Genomic DNA, 20758 nt, shown 5'->3' with positions numbered 1-20758 from the left:
GTTGGAAGTTAGAAGGAACATATCATTAACAAAAATAAACACTAAAAAGTTGTTTATTTGATTTGAATGTGTAATGAAAGGAGTGTTTAAAATTAGATCACCTAGAATGTGTTTAAAATTTTCCATAACACAAATAGAAAATATGAGGTGAAAGAGGATCTAATTGCCTTAATCCTTTCTATTTTTGAAAGAAACCACTCTGGGCTCCATTGATAATAACAACAAAATGTGAAGTATACCTATTATGAATTAACAAGAAAGTAAATAATTAATCAACAATTCTTTCCAATTAATCAAACCAAAATCCTTAATAAAATCAATATTAATAACAATCCACTTCAAGTTATATTTTCTCATATAACATCTGAAAGTCAATGCTGAAGAGAACATTATGTGAAATAGATCTATTAAGAAAGAACATGGATTTATTGTGCTCATCATATTAGACAAAATATGCTTTAATTCTATTAACAAGATTTGATCATCTAGATTATCCATCTCAAAATTAAAGAACTTAAAATGATAGAATCTCTTTCTCTTAAAAGGACAACCGTGGGGCTCTAACCCACAACCACAAAGTTAAAGCCAGAAGGGTTTTTGTTTCTTTTTGAAATGATGTTTTTATCCCTAGTATTTTAAATCCCAAAGAACTCTATAACACGAGAAAAATTCCACTTTAGGGTTTTACAAGACTTCCCTTGACAGGGTAATACGAATCCAATTGAAGCTCTTGTATGATCTGTTGGGTAGCCCAAAGATAAGAAGAGTGTCCCTCTATCAAATGTGTTACATTGACCTGCAAATTTAATTGAAAGATTGGAATCCATATTTTATATAAAACAAGACAAATGGACTCACTTACGTTTTCAATTCCAGGGACCTCTATAGGTTGAATTCCAGCTAATCCTTCAGTAAGCAGGCTGATTACAAAAAACAAACAACATTGTTCAAACCTTTACTTCTTCAAGTCCAAGACCATTTCAATAATATGTTCTTTCTACGCATTTTACCTGGCACGGAAGGCTATCCCAAGCATCCAATCATCTGTGGAGAATGCATTCACAAATCTCCCAGCCACAACCTGGTCATTGGTAATGAGAAGATAAAATTCAAGAGTTTATCTGTTAATGTTAATTATTAGTTTAAATGACTAAAATATTCTTTTATTTAATATTTTAAAATAATATGAAAAACAAGAAGAAAAATAAGTAAGGATGTTTTAGTTGATTATTTAATTGATGATGGGATAAGAGATTACCTGTCTAGCTGATGCCCAATTCTCGTCTCCAAAAGATATAGGTGCGCCAAGTAGAACAACTCTTTCTACAAGGTGGGCTGCCATCAGCAGCAATTGATAAGGGATTGGTTAATTATTCAGGAAATCCAAATTTTTAGGATGATGGATAGTTGGTTACCTACCCTTTTGTCCAGATTCAGCTAAGAATTGGAGACATTTGAAGATCACTCGAGCTCCGAGAGAAAAACCTATAAGAGTCACAGGCCTGAAAGATTTATGAGCAGCCAACCAAGCCAATAATTAAATAAAACAGATCCAAAACATGGTTATCTGGGAAACCCCTTATCAACCTTTGTCCCTGTAATCCTTTCATCAATGCCTCTGCTAACATCTTCCCTGCCTTATCAGATCTACATGATGCATGAATATATATGTCAACAAGACTAACAAATAACTAATTCTTTTCATCATCATCATAAAACAATCACCTGTCCAAAGCAATTGCCCATTTGCTGTCAATAAAGTCAGTGGCGGAAAGCAGCGTCGCTGGCCACGCTAATGCTGCCACAAGTGTTCCTAATACAGTCAGCATAGCCCCTTGCTTCATAAACTCCATGGCAACTTCTGCAGTATATAGAAGTAACATAAAAAAATATTCAAAATTACATGTATGTCCCTGCGAATAACATATTTTTGACAGCTGAAGATATGAGCTTCGGATCATTTACTAGATGTGAGCCAGTCCTGAATGGAAGTGCTTACAGCAATCAGGTTCTCAGATTCCCATTGTAGTGCATACCTAAAAGACAGACACATTTAGAAAGTCATATTGTCTTCCTAAGAACATGTGATTTAAGTTACAATCCCAGTTAAAACATTGAAAAAATGCTACTGTGGATGATATAGATCGAGTAACAATATTGTCCAACATAAATGTTAGTCACTAAAAGAAAATGTAGCATTTAGGGGGGAAATAGGAAATATACAGCTGTTGTTACTAATGTTGTTTTCCGTTTGTGTAGATAATGTTTACACTTTTTAGGTTTGGGTTAGGATTTGTAATAGATAAGATTCAAAGAATGGCTGAGAGGAGAATGACCTAAGCCAAATAGATGATAAGAGTTTATCTTTTCTCTTTTCAAATTCTATGGTTTGAAAGAAAACACATTAGTTTCTAAGAAGATTCAGTGCTCAATATACAATACGACTAACTTCATATGAAAAGCTAAAGAAACCACATATAATGACTTCAGCCTATTGTTTTAAATCTACAAGAAGGAATTTTGACCGATTAAGAAATGTTCTCTGAAACCATCAGTAGAATAACAAGATCAGGTGAAAGTCTTATATGTTCTCAAGCCTGAAAATAAGAATAAGAAACAAAACTTCCATACAAAACTTCTAAAAGTGGATGATTTGTTTAATAAAAATCACAGGCTACAGGAAAGAAAATTCCTTAAAAACATAATAAGAGCTTCCAACACGAAGGCCAAAGTAAGGTAGCAATAAAGGCACACCTTTCCATGCAATCGCTTTGTCCTTCCCAAGGCATTACAAAATCCTCCTCCTCAAAAACGAAACCTGAGATAACGATCTCAACAGAAAGTCTCTGTAGAACAAGATCCATAAGTAACGAAATTAAAAAAAAAAACTATGAATCCACATAAGCCTAATTGACAAAATTTTATATAGTATGGTAAAAGCATTGAAGTCTGAGAAGCAATGGTCTAATGTTTTTGCTTCACAAAAAAATGTTAAAACTATACCTCTTGGTTGTGGTTCTCTCCAATGGGTATGAACTCAAATTCTTCAATGCTTCCAATTCTCCTAGCCATTTTAGTCCCGGTAAGTCCAGCTCCAGCAACTAGTTTATAATGAGAAACAAAAGGTTTTAATCATGTGAAACAATGAAAAATAATAATATAACAATAAGACCAACTTATGAGAAATACTTCCTCCATATAAATTAAACAAAAAGAGATCAAACTTGAGAAATGCAAAGGTCTTTGCAACCAAATTATCTTGATCCACTTCTTGAGTGATGCATACTGTTTATTTGTATTATAAGTTTTCGCCTCAACTAAGAAAAGGGGATAATGCACATGAGACTTTATTGATTTTATAGAAATTTAACATGTTTGATTTTATTTTATTTTTCTGTCAGTTTCCCTTTTGGCTTCGCTCTTATTTTTTACTGACTACAGAGGGGCATCCCGTGAAGCTTGAGATGTTCTCCATAAATGTTTGTGCTATTGAGGTTGCTGAGTATGGATGAGCTAAGGCCACAAAATGGCTCATCTTTGATAGGCGATCAACAACGAGAAGGATGATATTCTTGCTTTCGGAAGTAGGGAGCCCTTCAATGAAATCTATTGAAATAGCTGACTATATAGAATCTGAAATAGTTAAAGGTTTGAATGATGATTCTTTTCTTTGTGTTCCTGACAGACTGGGCAGTTTCGTACCCACTCACGAATATTCCTCAGTTGCCCAGGAAAATAGAATCCTTGATGGAGTTTTGAATATGAGACCTTATAACCACATAATGTCCTTCCAAAGGTGAGTCATGAATTTCTTTAAATAGCTTATAATATAGGGTTTCATCTTGAGATTCTTGACCTACCACTAACTTTCCTTTGAAATGTAGTTGGTTATTAACCCAAGAGAATCTCGGGTGAGCGATAGAATTAGATAAGGTTTACAAAAGCGATGACAGATCATTGAATTTCTGGTAAGCCAGATAGAGCATCAACTACTATATTCTCCTCTCTTTTTTATATTGAACTTCAAATGAATATTCCAACAGTTTATACATCCATTTATCCTGACAGGGGTTATGTATCATTTGATCTAATAAATGCTTATGAGGCTCATGATCTGTGCGGACAATATATGGGTGAAACATACTCTCCACTTTTCAATAGCAAAAATCAAGGCCAGTAGTTCTAGAGTTAGTTTTATTGAGAACCTTGGTAAAAAATGCAAGTGGTTTGTTGTTTTGCAGCAACACAGCCCCTATTCAGCAGCCATTGGCATCGGCCTCGACCACAAATGGTTGAGAGAAATCAGAAAATGACAAAATTGGGCTCGATGTTACCTCTAACTTTAATGATTTGAAAGCAAACTGTCTAGTGTTCCTATTTAAAAGAGCCTAAACTTTGTCAATGGTTTAGCCAAAGGGTCATACTTTTTGAATCGCCAGTAATATCTCGTTAACCAAAAGAACCCTCGTAATTGTTTAATAGATTTTGGGAGGGGCCAATCAGCCACTACACATAGTTTGTTGGGATCTATTTCCACTCCCCTTCCTGAAATAATATAACCCAAATAGTCAACCTCGAATCAAGCAAAAGAGCATTTGCTATACTTAAGGAAAAGTAGTGAAAGTTCAATATTTGAAATACCAAAGGAAAGTGAGATACATGGTCAGACATATTCCTTCTGTATATAAAATATCATAAAAATTAACACAAACTTCACAAGTAATTCAACAGGCTCTTGAAGTGGAGTATTCTCTTGAAGTGGTTTTATACGGCCTACAGGTAATTAAAATCAATTTATACTTTTTTACCTTTATCGTTTTTGCTTTTATATAATTCTTACCTTTATAGGTTGTGATTTGTTTCACCGAAGGAGGATCAGATGTTAACACTGGAGACTATATACCAACAAATGTGTGCTTAACACAAATAGATTATTAGTTGACAATAACATATATTGTTGATACTGGAGATATAAAATGTGAAAAAACTCATGGTTGAATATTCTCTTTATGAAAAGTATGTTGCTAAAAAATAATAAAGCAGCGCCTCATTCGTCCAAGTCTAAGAGTTTTGATTATTGTATGTTAAAAGATGTCAAAGCTATATGTATTGGGATGATTTTGATGACCATTGAGCAAAAGTTGAAACTTCGGAGAGTAATTGATCCGAATTGACAGATTATCTTGAAAAATGTCGTCTAAAAAATAATGAGATTTCTATAAAAATTTCATGTTTAGAATGGTGGAGAATGAATAAAATGCAATATTCAATATTTTCAAAGATAACATCTGACATTTTAGCGATCTCAGTGATTTCAGTGGCTTCAAAAACAACATTTAGTGCAAGGATAAGAGTCATTAATTTTTATCGTTCATTCATATCCACGAATATAGTGCAAACTCTACTTGGTAGGAGTGGTGACTGACTTCGACATATACATGGAATAGAAAAGAAGACTAAAGTAATTTTTCATTATTAATTTCTTATGTTACAAATTGATTTTTTTTTATAACAGTTCATTAAAAATTTCATAAATGGGAGGGTCAATAATCAAAACTAGACAAACCCTAGTTATGATTAAAGAATGATAATCAAAGAACCCTAAAAAACTGATTAGTGGCATTTGCAAAAACAAACAACGGAGATTAATTAATTTTGTTTTAATTTGAAAGGTAGATACCGACAAAAAAATATTCTTGTTATGTCTTCTTTTTTCTGAAAAAGTAAAAATAAATAATGAAATAGGTACTAAAATTCAGTTTGTAACATAAAAATTAATAATGAAAACTTGTTTTAGTCTTTTTTTTTTTTTCATTACATTTATATGTCGAAGTCAATCAACCCCACAAAAAGAGTCTGCACTGTATTCGTAGATAGTGATGAACGATAAGAATTAAGGACTCTGGTCCCATCACTAAATGTTGCTTCTGAAACCATTAAACTAATTAGGATCGCTAAATGTCAACTGCTATATTTGATAATACTGGATATTACATTTGCATTCTATTCATCATCCACCATTCTAAACATGAGAAATCTTTACAAATCTCATTCTCTTTTAGATGACATTTTTCAAAATTATCAATTCACATTTTTTATTATCTGAAGTTTCAACTTTTGCACAATAGTTATCAAAAAGCATCCTAGTTATACATATAACTTTCACATCTTTTAACATTTGAATAATCAAAAACTTTTAGACTCGAATGAATGAGGCGTTGCTTTATTAATTTCTTCAGCAACATACTCTTTCTAAAGAGAATATCCAACCATGTGAAAATATTCTTTCTAAAGAGAATATCCAACCATGAGTTTTTCACATTCTTATATCCTGTCAACTACTAATATGTTAATGACCAATAGTGAATGCATTAATTTTCATCGGTCATCTCGGGGGTGAGTTCGTTATAAATACAAGTGTTATCCATTCCGAAGTATGATATCATTCTAGGAGTAGAATGATTACCAACTCTTAATAATATAAGCTAAGAGTTTAAAGAATTGCTATTAAAATTTGAGTAGTTGGGAAAAATTGTGAATCTAAAAGGTGACGCTACAAAAAAAATGTAGAAATATGGAAAGGCAGGAGGCTGAAAAGGGAAGTTAGAAAAGGAGTCGATGTAGTATTACTTAGTATCAAGGACGAAGAAGTCAGTCAGACAAAACTGTACTTCATTGTTTCTTTACCTGAGAAGGATGTGGAGAACCAACTGAGAAATGTGTTCTACGACGAGTTTGAAGACTTGTTTCAGGAGCCCACAAGTTTACCTCCAAAGAGAAGTTATGATCATCAGATACGCTAAATATTCATTTAATTAAAAAGCTAATGGATGAACGTTATGACAACTGTATTTTTTCTGAACTAGATTTGCGTTAAGGCTTTCACCATGTGAGAATGAATGAGGATGATATTTGTAAAACAGCCTTCAAAACTCATGAAGGACATTATGAGTTTGTGGTGATGTCATTCAAGTTAACCAATTCTCTATCGACATTTCAGAAAATGATGAACGAAATCTTTAAACCTCATCTTAGAAAGTTTGTTTTAGTCTTCTTTAATGACATTCTTATTTATAGTAAGAGTTGAAATTATCATATCAAACATCTAAGGTTGGTTTTTATGAACTAAGACAACATCAAAGTACTCGAAATATGATTTTGTCTGGAAATTGATTACCTTAGGCATATAATTTCACAACGAGGAGTGGCAGTAAATATGTCTAAGCAATCGTAGACAGACGGTTTATCAGAGACTATGGGTCAATTGCAGGACTATTGAAAAAGATGTTAAAAAAATGAAAGTTCAAATAGGATGATGCAGCTACAATTGCTTTTGAAATACTCAAAAATCTGGAAGAAAAAATTGTGATTGAAACATATGTAAGTCTGAAAGAAATGTGGCAATTTTGACACATCAAGGGCCCCCGATTGCATTCATCAGCATATGAACATCAAATGTTGGTCGTACTATATGTCATTAAGAAGTGGAGTGCTACTTATAGTTCAAACCATTCGTGAATAAAACAAACCATTAATCATTTAAACATTTGCTGGAGCAAAAGATAAAACATCAAAGCCAAGAGAAGTATACAAGCTGGTGGGCTTTGAATTTTCTGTTCAATCCAAGAAGGGTAAGGAGAACTTGATAGCAGATATCTTATCCAAAATTTCGTTAAAAAATCATTTTATGTTATTTCTGAATTTTTATCTGTCTTAATGAAGAGAATAATGCAATTATAGGAGAACAATGAGAATTTGAAAAAATATTATACTCACATTGAGAAAGGATGCTTCAGGAGTGACAGGTTTCACTTTAATTAATCAGCAAGTGGGGAAAGAATGAAGAATTTTAGTAAATGCTGTCCAGGGGTTAAGAAATGATGTGATTTCCACATTGCACAATTCAGCGGTAGGTGGACATTCGGAGTGATCACCTATCAGAAACTTTGATAAGCTCAACATTATAAATGATTGAAACGGGATGTCCGAGAATTCGTAAGGAACTGTGATGTATGACAACAACAAAAATGGGAAACTCAAGGTTACAAAGGTTTGCTGCAACCTTTGTTTATTCCTATTTCAATCTGGAGCGACATATCAATGGATTTAATCGATAGGTCGCCAAAGTCTAATGGTTATTTAGTAATTTTGGTCGTAGAGACAGACTTACGAAGATGACACATTTTATCGGTCTTCAATATTCATCTTTAGCAAATACAATTGCTCAAGTGTTCCTTGACAATATTTCAAACTCAACTGTATGCCCCTAACTATTGTCAATGATAGAGACAAGGTCTTTGTAAGCATGTTTTGGAGGGAATTATGTAAGTTGCAAGAAATTCAACAGACAATGTCATCGGCATATCATCCACAATTGATGTTCAAACAGAGGTAGTCAATCGAAATTTGGAAACATACTTACATTATATGACTGACAAAAAGCGGGTAAATTGACTTTCTTTAATTGAATGGTGGTACAATACCAATTTCTATTCGACAACTTTATCATCATCGTATGAAATTGTATATGGTCAACCCCTACTAATCCATTATCCTTATTTGGCTGGAGACTCAGAGGTGAAGGCAGTTGATTGTAGTCTATCTTCTAGGGAAGACACCAAAAATCGTATGAAACAATAAGATGACAAGAAAATGGTGGACGGTGTGAATGGAGTATGGGATTGAGTATTTGTTAAATTACAGTCATACCGACAATTGTCAATTCAAGGAAAGATGCACGAACTTAGTCCTAAGTTTTATGGACCCTTTCGGGTTATGGAAAAAATTGAGAAGGTTGCATATAAGCTGGACATTCCTTCAACAACAAAAATACACAATATTGTACATGTTTCACAGCTTTTAAAATTTCATATTTAGAGAGCCCAAAATCGTATTAAACAACAAGCTGACAAGAAAATGGTGGACTGTGTGAATGAAATATGGGATTGGGTATTTGTTAAATTACAGTCATACCAACAATTGTCAATTCTCAGAGTGTAGTGCTTATTCTCTCTCTCTTCAAATCTTATTCTCATCTAAGAAACCCTAATCTCATGTATTCGATTGCAAATTTTTGTGGTAGATATTCTCTTCTCATTCTATCTTCACAATCTAGCTAAACACTAAGGTACTATCCTAATTTGGATCTAACATCTTTAAATTCTAATTCAAAACTTATTAAATACGATGAGCCATTTGCAAAAATATGGCATGGTGAGTATTATAACAAGACATTTATGAGTAATAGAGTGTCGTGAGTTTACAGTTGCCCAATAATTAACATAAGTTGAATAGATGAACGACGTGGATACTTGAAGTTGGGTGACGTAACAAAATTCTGGTTGCAAAATTCCTTGGATCTAGGAATGCGATATGAAATGAGCTGTCGCCTAACTGGTCTTACCCTTACCATACCTTACCATTTTTTTTTGGTATACCGAAAAAAATTATATTTTTGGTATTTTACAGTACGATATTTTTGATATATCGAAACTATCGGTAATTTTCCACCACTATTTATCATTATAAAATAAGATAATTATAATAACTAAAGTAAAGTCAAATAAGTAACATGTTCTCTTAACTGATAACATGTCTCTTAATCAAAAGATTTATCATTATAGAATCAGATAATTATAATGACTAAAATAAATTTAAGTAACATATCCTCTTAACTGTAGCATGTCTCTTAAACGGAAGATTTAATCTTTGACGGGAGTCCGTATATGGATTACGTACATGACATCCATATATCTTGATTTTCAATAAATCAGTGATTAGGAACATTATATTAGATTAGTTAACTTTAATTCTTCAAATAAAGACATTTTAATAATTTAACCCAAATAATAAAAAAACTCATTTTTTTATTAAACAAGATTCTGATTTCATAACCTTCCTATAAACTCACATCAAACAAATGAGCTCATTTGAAAAACTCTACAATACACTGTCTATCATCTCATCGATTAAATTACTTAATTCATCAACTAAAAATATCAAAATACCTTTATTTCATTTTTTTATAACAATAGAACATTTTAGTAATTTAACCCAAAAAATCACTTTTAATCGATTTTAATTTCATAACCTTCAAGTTACAATGACCTTTTCTCTATGTTATAAAAGTTGACCCCTTTTCCAAAAACAAAAGAAAATCAAATATGCATCTCCACCTTTCGTACTAAGAATATTTGCCACAGTGATATTTCTTCACTGAAAGGGTATATGTGCTATAAAATAGAAAGTTAATTAATGTACTCACCCCCAAATGATGCCGCCACTGCAACTGAGCCAGCAGCTGTTCCTGCAGCACCTGCAGCTGCTGCAAACCCACTTGCTCCTATTACAGGAACAATAGTGCCAAATGTAGGAGCTAAAGCACCTAAACCAGCAGCAATAGCTGGTGCAGCTAAACCTTCACAGAACAAAATATCAAATATTGTTTAGATATTAACACTTCAATGAACTTTTTGATACATTTTCAAATCTAGTGTATTTGAACATCAATAATATTTGCAAATGCTCATACCACCAGTAATTGCCATTAGAGTCCCGCCGGTTAATGCAGCTGCACCTACTATTCCCCCACGCTTCCATTTTTCCCATGATCTTTCTGGTGATAGGACCTCATCATCATCATCTGTTGCCTTCTCTTCTGATAAAGCTATTGCAGAGCAGGCAGCCATTATCTCAATAGCTTCCTACAAGGCTTTGGAATACTTAAATGTACTTACAAATTGTATAATAATAGTTTTTTCAAATATACAATGCAAGAATGGGAGTAATATGCCTGCATAGCAGCATAAGGGCCTCTTCATCCTTCATTCGGTCTTTATTATAGAGATTATCTTTAAAGTAGAGTATATGATGTCTTCTCTAATCATGCTTTATATGGATACTCTAATTTAGAGATTGATATATAGAGTATCACTGTTCCTATGAAGGATTGAAATAAATATGCAATAAAACGAAAATGCCATTGAGATAATTTAGTACAAAATAGAGTACATGTGTTGGAGAAGATTTTTGAAAATAGAGGTTGTCGTTAGAGATGGACTAAGTGACCAGCCACCTCATCTGATGGAAGCTAACATGGCAGTCTAGTATAAACCAAATGACAGTTAAGGAACTTGTCACTATATGTGCTAATCTTACTTCATTTACTAATTAACATATGTAACACCCAGAATAACCTACTAAATGAGAAAATGGATACTAGTGAACAACAAATGGATAAAGCTTCTATATGCAGTAAAGTAGACATTACTTGCTTTTGGAGAAGACAATGAACATGATCAGGGAGGGGGCTTCTGGTTCTATATTCTGGCGTTAACTGTAAATAACAAGTAAATGAATAACAAACCATTGTATTCCACTTGATGTTGAGCCAGGATGCCAAAAGTCTCAATGCAACCCGATGTTGAGAATAATAGCCCTTTTCTTTTTGTGCACTGTCTTTGCAATCTTCAGCTGTATGGGTAATACAAGCAGATACAAGCTCGTATAGAACAGTCACTTTCCTCGATTGACTTGGCTGACTTGCCTCTAGTAGAGAACTTTCATATGCTTTACCGGAATGACTGCCTTCCTGTTCAGTTCTAACCATCTTACAGCTTGCATTATCCGTGCCTTTAAAAAGTTCAGGTACTTCATCGGAGCTAGACTCTGGGATTGTGCCGTATTTCTTCTGGCAGTCAATCTTATATTGTTGATGCCTCTCTAACTTAAATTGAATGTCCCTTGTTTTATCCATGCTTTCAACAATGGAATGTAGTGCTTTACAAAGATTAAGTTCTTTATCTTTAATCTCTGGAGAAGTATCATCACTCTCGTCTGAAAGTACTCCCAAGAACTGTTTCAAATGAAGAAGACATAACAACCCATCTGTCATTTTTCTATACATTGTTTCAACTTGTTTATCAAGAAAAAACAAACCTCTTCTACAAAACCCTTTGAAGGAGAAGATCTTGCCACTTCCTCAAGCCCTAACCATGATTTTCTATCAATTTCTAGAATGCTGTTCATCAGAAAATTAAATAAATTAAAAAATTATCATACCCTAAGTCTAAACTACTCATTAATAATGAATTTTACGGAGGAAAATTTCAATTAGGGATTTTAGCAGATAGGAGGGACCTGAAGACGGGACGGAGGAGGCCGGATTTCTCATGGACCCAAAGGTCAGAATCTTCGGGTAGCCATTCGCAACTGTTGAAGCGCTGCTGGTCAGTAATCGAACCAAGAGGATGAGTCTGATGCAGCTGAGCCGCATGCAAAGCCAGACCGAACAGTCCTCCAGCTGCGTACCTCTTGGACGGTGCCAGCAACGACGCCATTGCCAAAGGAAGGCGATCATTGGACTCGAAACAAATTCAAGGATTTTGTTTCGACAAATTGGAAAGAGTATGATCTTTATTATTTGAATCGGATGATTATGATTCTCATCTGCTCGTTTCCATGTTGAATGTTTCGACAGTTGATGGAGATTGGAGAATAATCGGGCGGTAAAGATTGCATAACTGTTCATCCGAGGCTGGATTCATGAGAAGAAACATCTTGACGAAAATACCCTTCCCGCTTAACTTGGGATCTTAGATATAATTAATATGAATGATCATATGCTTAATTTTCACCGCAAAAGAAAATATAAAGAGAAACTTTCAAAGAATATATTATAATTCTTAGTAATAAAAGGAAAAAAATGTATATTTAGATTATAATTAGCACATTTAAATATATAAAGTAAAAAATATATTTAAATGTATAAATTACAAGATGGAAAATCATAACAAAACAATCCATTTAAAAGTGGTGGTAAAACAAAGCAAAATAACACTGAAAAAATTAATCCAGACAATGGTGTGTCACTGATTATGCGGGTTTGTTGGCATTAAAGTTTGAAAAACTAATTACTTTCATTGACATCTAATTGAAGAGTAGAATAGATGAAAGGACCCTTTTAACCTCCAATTCAAAAATCACGTTTTATTGTTAGTTCTCGATGAAAAAACACATTACATATTGGATGGCTATTGTCTTTCTTATCGCGGGAGAGAGGCTTCTGAAATTGTATGCAAGGACGTAAATTGGTTTTCTCAAGTGATCCCAAATAATGATTTTAACTGAGGCTTCCATCCATAATAAGATAAGAAGCACCGTGTTAATTTTTGTCTATAAACGACTCCATAACCCTATTTTTGAAATTATGAATGTTTTTATTAAAATAACGACTCTAAAACTTTAATTGAAATTAGAGGAATTTTTATTAAAATGAAAATAAACGATTCAAAAATCCTACTTGAAATTATGAATGTTTTATAAAAAATAACAAAGAACTCTAATTGAAATTAGAGGAATTTCATTAAAATGAAAAATAACGATTCAAAACCCCTACGTGAAATTATGAATGTTTTTTTTTATAAAAACAATTACTCTGCAAATCTATTCAAATGAAAATAAACTATTCCCAAACCATACTTGAAAATATGAATGTTTTTATAAAAATGACAACTCTACAACTCTAGCTAAAATTAGAGGCATTTTTATTAAAATAAAAATTAACGATTTCAAAACCTTACTTAAAATTTGGAATGTTATTATAAAAATCACTATTCTTAAACTCTAATTAAAATTAGGGACATCTTCGTTAAAATGAAAATAAACAATTATCAACCTTACTTAAGTTAGGCAATTTTTTTATTAAAATAAAAAATAATAAACCCTACTTAAAATTAGGAATGTTTTTTATTAAAATAAAAATGACAATTCTGAAATCATACTCAAAATTATGGAGGCTTTCATTAAAATGAAAATAACAAACCCTACTTGAAAGTATGAATGTTCGTTTAAAAAATAAAAATGACAATTTTAAAACCTACTTAAAATTAAGGACATTTTCTTTAAAATGAAAATAATGATAGGGATATTTTTATTTAAAAACTTACAACATCAAAGTTCCAACATTAAAACTAAGAAAATTTTATTAAAATAAAAATTATCAAAACTAAAAACAAAACCAAAAAATGTTTATTTCGAAAACTCGTATGTTACGAATTACTACGTTCATACCTGATTTCTCTTTGAGAATGCGTAGAAAGTCTATCACTAGTTTCGATCCTAATAAGATAAAAATCCTAAAAATTTTAATACTAAAAAAATGCAAAAATACATGTTCAAAATTATGTTCAGACCTAATTTCTCTTTCAATGAGAATACGTAGGTCCTATCATTAGACTCGGTCTCAATAAAATAAAAAATACAAAATTCATGTGTCAACACTAAATGACTTTTTAATAAAAAAATGATTCAAAAACAACGACATGTTTTGATTCCTTGTTATGAGGTGTAGTTACAATAAAAAAATAAAACTATAAGAGAAGATGACGACTCTTGAACCCTCTAACCTAAAAGCGCATAGTGGAAAATGACCAAATTTGGAATAAAGGTTCAAAATCGAGTAAGGATTCGAAAAATCCATGTATTCCATTGACTATTTCTAGACGAGCCAATGTAACTATCGAGATTTGAAAAAGGTTCTCTTCAATTGGATCTTTCTCAAAGCCTTACGAAAAGCTTAAACTACTGATGTTAATTTAAGCGGGAGCTCGTGGAAGATGAACGCCCAAACTCAAAATTATATTGTCAACGAAGGCAGTGGCTTGTCTTAGATAGAGGTTATGTACAAGAATATGATGTCTCAAAACAAAAATTGTATCACACAAGACTGTGTTGGTTGAGATACGAAAATCAACAATTGTGTTCATCTAGACTCTTGTCTAGTTTGTCAAAAGCAAAAATAAAGTGTTTTGATTCTATCAGATATTGAAATCACCATTTGTTGTTAATCTAGATTCTTGTCTAGTTTGTGAATGCAAGAGCATGCATATATCGATTATATCTGATATACCTCGAGTATAAAAAATCCTAAAAGCATTGGAGTTCGAAGAGCGTTCACCTATAAACCCAATAAATGAGACTAAACCTCATGGCGTATGGTTGAAAGATTAAGGGTATGATGTTCGAGCAAACAAATCCCTCTAAGAAAACTCAGGACAAAACGATTGTGCAAGAGACCAAATCTAAAATTGATAGTCTTTGTCTCGAGTTGTATTTGGTCTGTTTTTTGAAAACATAAATAAATAAGATCTAACCGATCAGAATCTTACCTAGACCTAAACGAAGAAGTTCTAATCGATCAGAATCTTACTTAGCGAAACGGTGCGCGACGATCGATATGGTAAAACGACGAAATGGAGAGGGAGAGTGAAACTGGAGCAAGAGAAGCTCTCAAGTTGTTTTGATAATTTTATAGGAAATACCGATTGGTTTACCTGTCAATCGATATTATAACTTAAGACTTCACCGATTGAGAGATCAACCAATCGGTACTACTGCTTCATAAACGCGCCAAAAGATAGCGCCATTTTTTGCGGGGTTTTCCAATTGGTTTTGAAACCAATCAGTGTTATATAGGGTATTTCACCACTCATCCGTAATGCTCATAATATTGATTGGTGTTTAAACCAATCGGTGGAAATGATCGATTGACCCTTTTTTTAGTGTTCACAAAATTTAAAATTTTTACTAATAAGAGACTTTACAAGTTTTCCATTAATAAAACGGTCAAAATTAAAAGCCAATTATAATTTCACTTTAATTTCAAATAATATTAATTATACATATAATAAAAAATAATTTATATACATTAATTAGTTTTAAAACAAACATATTAATTAAAAAATAATACTAAATAAATAACATTATACACCATAATAACTTTTTTTTGAATTTATAAATATAAATTCATTTTTTCCCAAAACTTTAAAAACTTGCATAAATAACTTTATAAAATATTAAGTCTATTTAAAGAGTTGCTCCTTTACACAAAGACAAGTCACAACAGCACACATTTTACTACATAAAAAGAAAAAGCATCCTAAAGTTTACTACCATTATAATTCACTACTTCATTTCTTACATGCACTATCATAACACAACTAAACTAAACCATCTTTCCTCTCTTCTTATCACCAACAGGTTGAGATTTGATAGACTTTGGCTGTTTCGCCTTCACACCCGCCGCAGATTTCTTCGCCTTCACTGTCTTCCTTCCACTTCCAGCGCTTCCCTTCGTCTTCTTCTCCGTCTCCTCCTTCCTCTTCTTCTCTTTAACCTTCCGATCACCACCAACCTGTCCCGGTTTCTTCTCAGCGTTCGCCCTTGCAGATTTCGTACTCGTTTCTTTCTTATCCTTACCCTTCTTCCCCACATCTTTCGATGAAAGTTTATACGAAGCCTTAACTTTCATAAGCTTTCCCTTCGCCTCATTGTTCTTTAACTGTTGCCCTAAAGTTTTACGGAAATTCTCTGGAAGTACCGATTTATGTTTTTCTTCCATGTACTTGGCGATCGCGTAAGGACTCGAACCACCCTTCTCGTCCAAAGCAGTTAAAGCCTCTTTGATCATCTGCAACAAACAATCAGAATATTGAATACCATCCTCCAACAAGCAATTCAAACCCAATAAAATAGATGATTACCTGAAAGTAGGGTGGATGAGATGATGTTTTCTGGGCACTAGGTTTCTTTGCATTCTCCATCTTTGATTGCTTTGGCTTCTCTTGAATCGATGGGATCTGAGGAGGTTTTTTAACTTCTCCGGTGACCAACATATTGTATGAATTCAGAATTTTAGTTATTGTGATATTGATACGAATTTATAGGAGGGAGGGAATGGAACCGTCGAGAAAGGACGAGTACTGGATGGTTATTGGCTTGCGAATGATTACATAGATCGATCGATGTTTTTGCATGAAATATTATGAGTGGTACAACTGGATAGATTATAACCGTTGATTCATTTAAAAGATTATAACCGATTTAGTACTAGTAGATAAATACAAACACTAGCAGTATCAATCTTATCTACAAAATAAATTGTATTGGGAATATTTCTAAGTTATTTTGTTTTCTCTGCTCTATAAATATAAGTAGGAAAACTTGCATTAACATATATTCAATAACTAATAAAGGATTTGCTCATGGTTATCAACCATTATTCAAAATATATATAAATATATTTAAATTGTCTCCCTAAGATTAAAATTCACTTTTTCTTAAATTCCTGTAATGACTTCTTTATTATAAGAGGATATCTTGTTTTTATTTTTATCACTCATATTTATATTGATATTATATTTTATTCGATCCAACATTTTGTTTAGTCGAATGAGATTTTTCGTTATAATTTTTTATAATCTGAACAATATTTTCATTTTTTTTTTGTGTTTTGTTTCTAGTACCTCTTTTTTCAATCCGAACAGAACTCATACTCCACAATTATTTTAATAATGATTTCTCGAGTTGTTAGTACATTTCTTCTTAGAACCTATTATATATATAAATAAAAGATAGTATTGTGATAATATAATTATATTATTATACAAATTTTCTTATTAGTTTATTATAATGTATATATATTATACATCATTTATATATTTAATTTTACATAACATTCAAAACAATTTTAAATTTTATTTTAACATTGTATTATAGTCTTATTTTCGTTCTTAGCACACCAAGTCATAATTTCTGATGTCTTCATCAATGGTTACTTTAGTCATTGATGAGAAACTCTAATAAATTTATTATTATATTTTTTTATAATATTTTTTTCTTTTAAATGTTTTATTGATATTCTTATTTTTTTTGCTATCATATCCTTTGATTTTTTTTTTCGATTGTTTTTTTACCCCAACAGTCAATGCCTATATTTTTGTTCATCATAATCCAATCATAGGTGATGTTTTTTGTTGGTTAATTAGTCAACACATTATCTTTCTGTCATTTGATGAAGCTCAACACTCACGAGTAACATCAATGTTCTTTCAGTTGTTTCTTCAACCCATCATTCAATGCTCATGAGATTATATATATTTTTTTTTTATTAGTCAACATACTATCATCCGGTTTGATAAATCTTAACACTCACGAGTAACATTAAAGTTCTTTTAATTGTTGTTTCACCCTAACATTTAATGCCCATGGGATTCTAACTTTTTTGTTGGTTTATTAGTCAACACACTACTATCCCGTTGTTTGATGGATTTCAACACCCTTCAGTTTTAAATGTTTTACTCTAGTAGTCAAATTTATAAGTTCAGGGTCAAAATTGGATGTTGAAAGAGTTTAGGGGTCAATTTAAACATGGGCAAAAAGTCTAGGCGTTGAATAATTTCGAATTAATTAATTAAATTAATTCAAAATTGGAAGTTTGTGGTGGAATTTAAAGGTTATGGGATTCAGAGGGTTGATTTGAATATAGAGAATAAGTTAAGGGGTCTGGAAAATCGGAAAAATAAAATCATGTTTTGTCTTCTTCGCCTTCAACCTCCTATGAACCTCTTCGACAATATCCGAAGCACTGGTCTTTGTGCAAAAGGATTCACTTGGAAGCCTCATGTTCGAGGTGTCCGTAAGCAATCGAAATCCGAGATCCAAAAACAGAGACATGCTCTGTTTCTGAACCTCGAAGTTGCTCTTCAAGAACAGTCTGCATGAGTTCTGTCTTCAACCCGAGCTTGGATTATCCGCATTCACGAGCTACTTGGTTACACAAGGTTTCATCAGACGGAGCGTCGAGTTTCCATAGTCGATTGTGATGTTGTCTTCGTCTTCCTCGGCAAGTCAAAATTCGAAAGAAGATTTTGTTGGCAAATTTATTTCATCATAGCTTTGGCCTAAGCTAACTCGAGGCCTTCTTCATTGCGAGGATACGTCTCTATTCATTCATTCGCCAAGGTTTTCCGAGCAAATGCGGAGTACAAACGGAGTTCACGAAATCATCCTTCTATAGAGGAGAAGGAATTTTGGTCAATGAACATAAATTTAGATTGAAGGCAATCTAATCTAGGATTTCTAGCAGTTAATGGTTAACCATACATTAAGAAAAACATTCAAATACGTTGCATTTATAAATTAAGCAACTTATTCGAATAAATTAAAGCTAACTTGAAATTTACGTATGAATTGATTATCAACGGTATAACACTGCAATGACTTGAGATTACAGTTGTAGGATTAAAGCTTACCTTAGAGAAAGAAAAAGACAGTTGAAAACCCACGAAAGACCTTAGTTGTCCACCAACTTCTTCGCTGGAGAGTGGAGAAGAATGAACTCGTAAGAGACAACGATCTCTGAGCTCTCAGACTCTCTTTTTCGAACACTGGAAAGCTTTCAAGTGTTCTCTCAAGTATCTCTGACTATGATTAACAAATGATCCAAATGTCCAATTAACTACCTCATTTTGTGAAGAAAATGTGTTTAAATACCCTTAGGTATTAGATAAGTCGGTTTCCTTAGTTATCAGCTCAGCGAGTCGACTAGGTGGTGACTTAGGTCTTGGGATGAGTTTTGGTTGAGTGGCGTATGTAGGTAATAAGTTTATCTTCAATTTCCAACTTGAATCACCCGGTTTTATACATTGTAGTCCATGTTGAGATTTTTTGTTGAAGTTATCTTCGGAGTTTCATTTTTAGCCACTTTGTGAAAATAGAAATTTTGTTGAGCCATCCTAAACAACTTAGACCATGCCAAGATCTGAGCCATTTAGCAATAACACTCTCATGTTGTTCACCAATGTCAAGACACGTCGTAGGTCCATGAATTTCTCGATGGAACGTTATTGACCATGAATTGGACGTGTTGGATTACGAGCGACCTAGTGTGGGTTGTAGGTCGAGCCATGGGCGTTGCTTGGTATCTTTGGAAGGCTAACTCAAAGACTTCCCAATGGTAGATCATTCACCCCAAATGGTTGGGTAGAGGTGAGCTTTTAAAGTGACACATAACTTCAATTCGTTCCAAGAACTAAGCTAGTGCATTTGCATCGTGTTGTGTGGACATACAAATTCCCTTAAACATCGAATGACAACCAAATATCAGTGTCATTTCATTGGGTTGTGTCTCAACTTTCCAGTTTTTGAGGCATTGTGGCTCAATTTATGAATTTTAAACCGTAGGTGTGTCAATTTTGATTCAATTTTGGGAAAATTTTATTGTTTTGAAAATACGTCGCATTCGATGGCTTTAAACTAAAATTGATTTGAGAGGCCTTTATAGAACTTTCCTAGCTTTCCAAAATACCTAAAATCATTCAAATCCATTAAGTATTGAGGATTGCACGATTTTTAGAAGTTTTGTGATGTTGTTGATCTTCCTTTAGGTGAATAATACCAATTGAAACACACATTTGAGTTTTCAATATAGTTTTAGTTGATGCCAAGATGATGTCATCCATGCATATTTTATTAGTTCTAGCATTGTTGACTCGCATTGACCTACGTTGACCGAGTCTTAAAACGTCAGGATTGACTCGATTTTCATCTTTTTGTTTTTTTGAACACCTTATGTACAAAATTTTAACATTAATATTGTACTCAAAATTCATATTTTTTCGAACCAATTAATTTGAAAGTATTAGGTCTTCCAAATTCTGATTTTTTAAGAAATGGCATATGGACAATGTTGACACTCATTTTTCAATACCCAATTTTATAGTCTATATTTTTGATAAATCTCGAGCCTATTGTCATACAAAATTCATATACGGGCTCATTACACGGATAAATAAATGAGGAAGTATTTGTAGACTAATTAAGGTGTCAATTGGAATCCAAGAATGATTGAATCCAACAATGCCTCTTGGGAGGCAAACAGAAGTCGATAAAGGCAGGGCAATGAAATTGAGGTACCTTG

General features: G+C 32.8%; 2 protein-coding genes across 3 annotated transcripts; both read right to left on the bottom strand.

Annotated features, from left to right (window-relative positions):
• Positions 1-422: 422 nt before the first annotated feature.
• On the bottom strand, positions 423-12525 carry LOC124942701 (transmembrane and coiled-coil domain-containing protein 4-like). Of its 2 annotated transcripts, XM_047483248.1 has the most exons (15): positions 12139-12524; positions 11938-12019; positions 11366-11854; positions 10532-10703; positions 10265-10417; positions 3004-3101; positions 2755-2846; positions 1966-2036; positions 1726-1861; positions 1588-1647; positions 1420-1502; positions 1259-1335; positions 1011-1081; positions 863-920; positions 423-796 (listed from the first exon to the last, which is right to left on the bottom strand). In XM_047483248.1, the coding sequence occupies exons 1-15, from the start codon at positions 12336-12338 to the stop codon at positions 677-679; spliced, it is 1962 nt and encodes a 653-aa protein (XP_047339204.1). In that variant the 5' UTR covers positions 12339-12524; the 3' UTR covers positions 423-676. The 2 variants fall into 2 exon arrangements, 1 of the variants encoding a protein (XP_047339204.1); XR_007099730.1 differs by lacking the exons at positions 423-796; positions 863-920 and having other exon boundaries at positions 1017-1081; positions 1420-1485; positions 12139-12525.
• A 3478-nt stretch (positions 12526-16003) lies between these two features.
• Positions 16004-16601, bottom strand: LOC124943592 (histone H1-like). Its single transcript, XM_047484078.1, has 2 exons — positions 16542-16601; positions 16004-16468 (listed from the first exon to the last, which is right to left on the bottom strand). Exons 1-2 carry the CDS (start codon positions 16599-16601, stop codon positions 16004-16006), a joined length of 525 nt encoding a protein of 174 aa, XP_047340034.1.
• Positions 16602-20758: the final 4157 nt, after the last annotated feature.

The sequence above is a fragment of the Impatiens glandulifera genome, chromosome 6, assembly GCF_907164915.1.
Source record: "Impatiens glandulifera chromosome 6, dImpGla2.1, whole genome shotgun sequence".
NCBI classification, from domain to species: Eukaryota; Viridiplantae; Streptophyta; class Magnoliopsida; order Ericales; family Balsaminaceae; genus Impatiens; species Impatiens glandulifera.
This window is presented reverse-complemented; position numbering and strand designations above follow the sequence as displayed.